The sequence below is a fragment of the Rhea americana genome, unplaced genomic scaffold, assembly GCF_003343005.1.
Source record: "Rhea americana isolate MKP2758 unplaced genomic scaffold, rheAme1 scaffold_554, whole genome shotgun sequence".
Classification (NCBI taxonomy): Eukaryota; Metazoa; Chordata; class Aves; order Rheiformes; family Rheidae; genus Rhea; species Rhea americana.
This window is the reverse complement of record NW_028186706.1, coordinates 97,157-105,527: the sequence shown is the minus strand read 5'-3', so window position 1 is coordinate 105,527 and position 8,371 is coordinate 97,157. Positions and strand designations below refer to the sequence as shown.

Sequence of the window (8,371 nt, the reverse complement as noted above, 5' to 3'; positions counted from 1 at the left end):
TCAGGGACAAGAGGGCACTACCAGGGGCATTTCTGGGGGCACCAGGACCAGAGGGGCGATTTGGGGGGGGCAGGGGCATTTCTGGGGGCACAGGGATGAAGGGGGTTATTTGGGGGGGCAAGAGGACGCAGGGACAAGGGGACAATTGGGAGCACAGGGACATCACCGGGGTAATTGGGGGAAGGGGAGTATGGGGGGGAGTCAGTGCTAAGGGGCATTTCAAGGGACACAGGGAAGGGGGGGACAACTTTGGGGGTGCCCCAGGGCACTCCTGCACATTACCCCGGGGACTCAGCACCATGGTGTCCTCCTGCCCACCYTGCATCCCCCCACCCACCCATCCACCCAGCTGAGGTGGCACAATCTGTCCCTCTGGTGCCACCTCACGTGCCCCCATCCTGCCAGGGCTACAATAACTGGACCAACGGGCTCTACGGCTACTCCTGGGACATGATGGTTCACTCGCGCTTCCACCAGCACGTCAAGATCACCTACCGCGACGGGCTCACCGGCGATGTGGGCTACCTCAAGCCAGGGGTGAGCGGCACCCAGACGCCTGGGTCCCTCGCGAGTTGAGGGAAGGGGGAGGAAATAGGGGCCGGCACCCACAGGTTGGGGCGGGAGGGGGGTCCCGCAGGTGTTCACACAGAGCCGCCGCTGGAAGGACCACGCCGACATGCTGAAGCAGTACTCGGCCTGCCTGAGCCGCCTGCTGCCCCGCTACAACGTCTCACAGCCCCAGATCTACTTCGACGTCTGGGTTTCCATCAACGACCGCTTCCAGCAGCGGTGAGTGACGGGGACGCGCGGTGAGTGGCKGTGGCCTTGCGCCCGTTGTCCCCACCCCCACCCACAACGCCCACGCCGCGGCAGGCTGGTGGACCCGCGGGTGGACATCGTGCAGGCCGAGTGGTCGCCCTGGCGCCCCACGCCGTGGTTGCTGCCGCTGCTGCTGGAGCTGTCGCCCTGGCGGGCCCGGCTGCAGGCCCTGGAGAGCACCCTGGACAACCACACTGATGTGGTCTTCATCGCAGACTTCCCAGGTAGACACCACAGGGGGCACCCTCGGGGGCACCCTCAGACGCTGTGGGCACCCATGGCCCTCTCCCGTCTCCTCCAGGCCTGCACCTGGAGAACTTTGTGAGCGAGGACCTGGGCAACACCAGCCTGCGGGTGCTGCGGGGCGAGGTGACGGTGGAGCTGGTGGAGCAGGGCAGCAACCACACGCTACGAGAGGGCGAGGGGCTGCAGGTGAGCAGCCAGCGGGTGCCACGAGGCAGGCAGGGGAACTGAGCAGGCACTGACTGCCCCCTGCTGCAGCTGCCCGCCGGGCAGTACCACAAGGTGCACACGGTCTCGCCGGAGCCCTCGTGCTACATGTACATCTACGTCAACACCACGGCGTTGGCGCTGGCGAGGAACCTCACACGGCTGCAGGAGCTGCGGGAGCGGGTGCAGAACGGCACCGGTGAGCGGCGTGCACCCAAACCTCCCCCAACCCCAACCCCGCAAGAGCGGGCGCCGCAGCTCACCCCACCCCGTACCCGGCAGAGACGGAGCCGCTGCCCCCCGAGCTGCGGCCCATCCTGGGCGAGCCGCTGGCCGACGGCGCCGAGGCCGACCCGGTGGTGCGGGCCTTCCTGCGGCGCCAGCAGCGCTTGGAGGAGCTGGGCCGGCGCCGCGACGAAAGCCTGGCGCAGCGCTTCCACCGCTTCCTCATCAAAAAGTATTACCTCTTCCGGCGCAGGTGAGCCCAATCCCCCCACCCCTTAAAAAAAAAAGTATTTTTTGCTTTTCCTCCCATTTTATGCCTCTTCTTTTTGCCCCCCACACCTCACAGCGCCCTGATGACCTTCATCTCCCTGCGCAACCTGGCGCTGGGCCGGCCGCCCCTGGAGCAGCTGGCGCAGGAGGTGGCCTTCGCCAACCTGCGTGGCCAGGAGGAGAGCGCCCACCCCGGCGGCGGGGGCCAGGAGCCGGCCGAGCAGCGCACCGAGCTCTGACTTATTCCCCCCCCCCCCAACAACCCACACCAATAAACTTTTTTAAAGCCTCCAACCACCACCACCACTGAGCGCCTTCAGTTTCCCCCTTCGCTAGAGCTGGCAGCAGGCGCTGCCCCACGCAGGTACGGTAGAACCTAGCAGTTTTATTGAGATTTTGGAATTAATTGGTGAAATYGAGACATACGTAATAAAACCTCCAGAAAAAATTATTAAGAGAGAAAAGAGAGAGAAAAGAGAGAGGAAAAAAAAGAGAGAAAGCCCCTCGCCACCCTCACCCCCACCAAGGCACTTTCTGGGGGCAGCAGACCCGGGACGGGCACGTAAACAAGCCGGCTTCTCTGTACCACACCGGCCAAATGAGCCGCGGTCCCAGGCCCAGGGCGACCCCAGTTCTGCCCTCCCCCCTCTTCCCACCCCCCCCCAAATCCATTTACAACCTGATTTTCCCCCCCCTAAATTTTACCCCGGCAGGTGTGACCCGAGGTTTTTCTGTAGGACACCTCGGCCCTCCCGGGGTGGGGGAAAAGGCGGCCAAGGAATCAAGGTGCAGGGGGGCTTTCAAGAAAATAAGAGCTGCCGTCTGAGCCCGGGGGCTTCTCTGTACTCACGCCCCGCGCCTCAGGACAAAAAAAAAAAAAACATTCAAGTATGAAGGGCCGGTTTTCCCCCCTCCCCGCTACTTCCCCAGAGCTGGGAAGAGCTTTTCGCTGTGCCCTCGCCGCCTCCCAGCGCAAAGCTCAAGGGTGGGAGGAGGGGGGGTTGTGCAGTTTGTGGATTAATTTCAGCTTTCTTATAAAGAAAAACAAACAAAAATTCCTCCGGTACCAAAGCGTGCAGCCTACAGAGCTCGGGCCGATGCCGGAGCTCGGCAAGCCAGGCGCCGTTGGGCTAGTGCTGAGCTACAGGTGGGATGGAGGGGGGTGGGTTGGGTTTCAACAACCCCCCTCCCCCTTATTACGTACGTCCTCCGAGAAAAAGAAGAGAAAGAGAGAAAGAGCTGGAAGCGGAGAGGTTAAAATCCGGCGCCGCTCGAGAGCTGGGAGTTGGGAACAAAAAGAGCACCACCGAGGTCCGAGCGGGAAGAGGCGCGCAGCGAGCCAAGGGGCCGGCTGGTGTGGGGGGGGGCTACGGGACAAGGAAAGCGTTCCCGTAGGAAAGCGGCAGTCGGAGGAGGGGGTGGGGGGCCAGCCGGGGCTGGGAGTGCTTTGCCGTCTCAGAGCTCAGACGTCAACGAGATTAAAAAGGCGGACAGATGCCGGAGGGAACCACAAACGTCAGGCGCGCGCGCGTCACCAGGACGATGGCAGCACCAGGGGCGGGGAAGAGGCTGGAGCCCGCGCGGGCAGAAGGAGGGCACCTTTCGGGGCGAGGCGGGGGGCACCGGGTGCGAGCGCACCGCTGCCCCGGGGAGGGGGGGGCCGCCGCGGGGAGAGGCACGAGGCCACGTGTGGTCCCCACACAACTGAAATGATGGCAACAGACAGAGGTGAGTAAGAGCTGGAAAGGAGGACAGGAGAGCTTCGGGAAGAGGAGCTCTTTCCCCCAGAGCCTGAAAGCTTCTCTGTAGCCTACGCCAACAGGAGTGGGGAAAAAAGCCTAACACTTTCAGTATTTTAGCTTTTTGGGAACTTCCCAGGGGAAACTGTCCCTACCAAAGTGGCCATAGGCTGCAGTCCTCTGATAAATGGGCTTCTTCAGATCCAGATCCCTGGAATATACAAGTCCTCAACTTAGTAAGAACATCCGAGGCCCACGCCACGCACAAACCTCCCTGCCTGTGGGGGCCGGGGCATTCGTCCCGGCAGGCGACACCGCCTCGCTGCTGGCTCCGGCCGGGGGCCGCCTCCCTGTCCTGCTCCCTTCTCCCCGGGGCGGTTGTAGCTTCCCGGGCTGCTGCGGCGACACAGCCGGAGAAGCTACAAGCGCATGGTTTCTCAGCTGCCGGCGGATACTTACCCCCTCAGCAGCACCCGGTCCGCCCGAAAGCACTTATCTTCCAGCTTAAGCAGCTCTTGTCCTAGCCCAAAGGCTGCTTCTCCCTTTAAATCTGATGTTTCCAGCATGGGTGGCGAAAGAGGCAGCGAACAGCAGCACGAGGTTGTGCCCACGGCGGGCAGCTACTCCGGGCGGGCAGCTCAGCTCTGGGCTCTGCCGCGGGGCTACAGGCGCCCTCTGCCCTCACAGCAGCGGCGAGCTCCGCGTAGGGAGCCGCTCCTCGCTACTACCGGCAGGGCGAGGAGTCGGGGGGGACCCACGTCTGCGCCCGTCACTGCCATGGCGCCAGGCGCCGTGCACCGCTCCTGCCACCCTCCCCAGCGGTTCCCCAGCGGCGCGCCTCCCCGCTTTTACCTGACGATGACCCCGGGGCGGAGGTCGAAGTTCTTCTTCACTATCTCCAGCAGTTCCCGCTCGCTTTTCTGGGACGTGCCGTAGTGGAAGATGGAGATGGACAAGGGGTGCGACACCCCGATGGCATAGGAAACCTGAACGGGGCGAGGAGGCGATGGGAATCGAGCCGGCAGTGACCACCGTCACCCCCCTCCCTGAAGCACTGTGCAGCGCCTACCTGCACGAGAACCCTCCGGCAGAGCCCAGCTTTGATGAGGGACTTGGCCACCCAGCGTGCAGCGTAAGCAGCAGAACGGTCCACCTTGGTGTAGTCCTTCCCGGAAAAGGCGCCTCCTCCGTGGGCACCCCAGCCCCCATATGTGTCCACGATGATCTTCCGGCCCGTGAGGCCAGCGTCACCCTGCAACAGGGAGCGCCGTCACACGGGCCGCCACCTTCAGAGCTGGGTTCGCTCACCCCCAGGCTCCAGAGCGAGCTGGCRTCACCGCAAAGTCCCCCAAGAAAGTGGCCTTACCTGGGGGCCACCGATGACAAAGCGGCCGCTGGGCTGCAGGTGGTAAATGGTGTCATCATCCAGGTACTTGGCCGGCACGACGGCCTTGATCACCTTCTCCTTCAGTGCGTCCCTCATCTCGTCCAGGCACACCTCCTCGTCGTGCTGCACCGAGATGACGATCGTGTGCACACGGATGGGGATCACAGCCCCACGGTCCTGCATGTACTGCACCGTCACCTGAAAGGAGACATCGTCAGGGCGGGGACACACTCCCACCCAGGAAAGGAGACATCGTCAGGGCGGGGACACACTCCCACCCGGAAGCAAGGTCAGCAGCACCAGCAGCTCCGAGGCCCAAGGCCCTCACCTGCGTCTTCGAGTCAGGCCGAAGCCAGGGCAGGGTGCCATTGCGCCGCAGCTCGGCCAGCTTGGCGTTCAGCTTGTGCGCCAGGACAATGGTGAGGGGCATGCACTCCTCCGTCTCGTCCGTGGCGTAGCCAAACATCAAGCCCTGCAGGAGAGAGATGGAGGTCAAACCCTCAACTCAGGGGAACCTCCCTCACTCGGAGGAGAAGGCTGCTCGAGGTACGTACAGCCGGGAATGCTCACCTGGTCTCCAGCCCCGATATCCTCCTCACTACGATCCAGGTGGACACCCTGGGCGATGTCTGGGGATTGCTGCTCCAGGGCCACCAACACATTGCAAGTCTTGTAGTCAAAGCCTAGGGCAGAGCGGGCTTTTAGCTCCTTGGCCCCACAGCCACCCACCCTCAATGCCGGCCGCGAGCGAGCAGCAGCACATACCTTTGGAAGAATCGTCGTAACCAATGTGCTTAATGGTGTCTCGAACGACCTTCTGRTAGTCAACAGCAGCTCGGGAAGTGATCTCCCCCGCCAGAAGGATCATCCCCGTCTTTGCAACAGTTTCTAAAAGAGAAAAAGAAAAGGTCACCTCCAGCATCGCCCACCCAGCAGTTGCTGGAGYGCCTGCTGCCTCCCACCTCCTTCCCCAGATGGGGCTCAACTCACCGCAGGCAACTTTAGCATCAGGGTCTTGCTTGAGGTGGGCGTCCAGGACAGCATCACTGATCTGGTCGCAGATCTTATCTGGAAAAAGAGAGGGAGCTTGTCACTACTGCCTGACCCTTCTTTCCTGAGCCGCTTTCCCTCTCCGCTGAGCACAGCAAATTGCAGACAACGCAGGGAGCTTTCACGCTAATCTGGAAACATGAGCAGCAATTGTAGCGCTGCCCCAGCCCAGCACAAGCCTCTTATTAAGCCAGCAGCTTCCTGCAGCAGACACAGCCCTTTCYTTGTCCCCTGCTCCAGGTTATTAGCATGGAATTTCAGGCATTTGCTAGTTAAACTCTTGAGCTCAAATTACATTTGAGTCAGGGCTTAAGTTCAGCCACCTATTCCACTGCCATGGCACTTCCATTTTCCGAAAGGGAACCCGGCATCTCCTTCCCAAACAGGGTGCAGGGCTGTGCGCCAAGTCACCAGCTTTCCAAATCTGGAGCATACCAGCCTCCAAGAGCAGCTCAGCCCTTCCAGCACAAGCTTAAGCCCTGGTTGCTGCTTCTAGAGGGGTGTTCAATGTCAACACCTACCCCTGGGGGAGCCCCGGAGCTGGAATTTGCTGGGCCCTACTGTACACTGCAGGCTGCAACCCTGACTGCAGAATGGGTTTCAGCTGGCTGCCCAGCCAGCGCCGAGCGTGCCGCATCCAGTCGCTTAAACACTGAGGATGTTTTATTCTGGGGTAGTGAGAAACTCCTCCTGTTCTAAGGGCTTCAGAGAAGCTGCTCAGGTTCTGCAATGAATAAGCAACTTCCCTTTGACTGCAGATGTCCTTGACAAACGACCTTTCAGGCTGGATTTAGAAGAGGGTGACAAACCAGGATTGCATTTCAGGCCATTGTGGCAATTAAAAAGAAAAAAGCAGACAGGAGGCTCCTCTTACTGCTTCTTAGGGTTAAAGGGCACTAAAACAAACCTTAAACCTATGAGGTAATAGCCCCGTTCCGTGGCAGGGAACACAGAAGTCTCCTCAGATCTGGGTTGCTAAACAGCTCCTTTTCCCCTGGAGACAGCACCTGATTTCAAAACCCTGGTCAGGTGCACAGTGCCCTTCCAGCTAGGGAACAACCTGACAAGGTAACACAAGACTGTTTTTGCATCGCTCGAGGCAGTATCTGGGATAGTCTCTGGTTACGCCATCAGCAGACACGCTGGCCTAGCTCTGCCAGCAGCTGCCTGGGCAGAGCCAGCGCTACCTTCGCCGCAGGGTGACAGGAAACCACATCTGAAATGGCTCGCTCGGCCGAACTGCTGGCCAGCACACAGAGAGCGCCCTAGCAGGCGGCAGAGGCTGCCAGCTGCCCTGGGGGCAGAGGAAAGCAGCTGGCTGTGCAGTTTTCCAATCATGTGCCCAAAAATGGAGAGCACAAAGAGAGCAAGCGAGAGCACATGATGCTGTTACTGAACTGAAAGGACGCCCAGGCTGCCCAAGGGACCTGACCCTACAGAAAGGGCGGCCCAAAGCACCTATGGCATCCCTGATGCTGCTCCCCATTTGCCAGATATCAAGCAGAGCTGGAGTGGGGGAGGCGCCTCCTGGGGGTTGCAGATCTGGGGACACTCCTAGGATGGGCAAGGGGGCTGGCAGGGTGCTTTAACCACTGCACATTACTGCCCCTGCAGCCAAGCACTGGGTTGGGCTCCAGAGGGGATCACCGAGGGCTCAAGGGGTGCAGGAGACCAGGGAACACCCCTAGGGTTGGCAGGCTCTAACTGCTGCATGCCTCTGCCTGGCAGCCAGGCTGTGGATCTGGCTCCAAATGGGGTACGAGGGACCTGGGGATACCCCTGGGGCTGGCAGAGGGCTCTAACCGCTGCATGCCTCTGCCATGACAACGAGGTTACAGATCTGGCCTTGTAGGGTACTGAGGACACCCCCAAGGTAGGAAGGCAGCTGGCAGAGGGCTCTAACCACTGCATACCTCTGCCGTGACAGCCAGGTCACAGATTTGGCTCCACAGGGGACATGGTGGGGACACTCCTGAGGCTGGTATGGGGTTGGAACCACCGCTCACCTCTGTCCTGGCAGCCAGGCTGCAGAACCAGCCCCACGGAGGTACAGAGGACATGGGGACCCCCACCAGGGGCTGGTGGGGGGGTGGTCTAGCCGCTGCAAACCACCGCCCTGGCAGTCAGGCTGTAGACGGGGCCCCCAGAGGGGTATGGAGAAGCTGGGGCCATGCCAGGGCATCCGGGGTGCTCTTACCACGGCACATGAGGGCGCTGGCTGCCGCGGGAGGAGCCGGGGACCCCTCCCGGGAAGTCCTGGCAGGGCGCCTGGAGCAGGACTCGGGGCCCTGGGACCCGCTGCAGCCCGGAAGCTGCTTAGTCACCGCGGCGGCAGCTGACTCACCGCTGCCCCCGGCCGCACCTCGCCATTACGTCACCTGCCGCACCGGCATGGACCCCCCCCCCCGACACACACACACACCCCGCGCGC

At 61.6% G+C, this 8,371-nt stretch overlaps 2 protein-coding genes across 3 annotated transcripts in view; one reads left to right on the top strand and one right to left on the bottom strand.

Annotated features, from left to right (window-relative positions):
- GGCX (gamma-glutamyl carboxylase) overlaps nt 1–2,058 on the top strand; it is a 5,460-nt gene extending 3,402 nt beyond the window's left edge. Inside the window, exons 9-15 of the mRNA XM_085318822.1 lie at nt 213–537; nt 638–789; nt 874–1,043; nt 1,121–1,251; nt 1,321–1,468; nt 1,552–1,747; nt 1,841–2,058. Coding sequence (XP_085174948.1) covers nt 213–537; nt 638–789; nt 874–1,043; nt 1,121–1,251; nt 1,321–1,468; nt 1,552–1,747; nt 1,841–2,003 — 1,285 coding nt within the window. The 3' untranslated portion in view covers nt 2,004–2,058. The remainder of the gene's footprint in view (nt 1–212; nt 538–637; nt 790–873; nt 1,044–1,120; nt 1,252–1,320; nt 1,469–1,551; nt 1,748–1,840) is intronic.
- An 863-nt stretch (nt 2,059–2,921) lies between these two features.
- Nucleotides 2,922–6,272, bottom strand: MAT2A (methionine adenosyltransferase 2A). 2 transcript variants are annotated; one of them, XM_085318837.1, is made up of 8 exons: nt 5,881–6,094; nt 5,656–5,778; nt 5,461–5,573; nt 5,219–5,362; nt 4,870–5,088; nt 4,573–4,755; nt 4,356–4,489; nt 2,922–3,714 (listed from the first exon to the last, which is right to left on the bottom strand). In XM_085318837.1, exons 2-8 carry the CDS (start codon nt 5,756–5,758, stop codon nt 3,612–3,614), a joined length of 999 nt encoding a protein of 332 aa, XP_085174963.1. In that variant the 5' UTR covers nt 5,759–5,778; nt 5,881–6,094; the 3' UTR covers nt 2,922–3,611. The 2 variants fall into 2 exon arrangements, with proteins under 2 accessions (XP_085174963.1, XP_085174964.1); XM_085318838.1 differs by having other exon boundaries at nt 3,579–4,224; nt 5,881–6,272.
- Nucleotides 6,273–8,371: the final 2,099 nt, after the last annotated feature.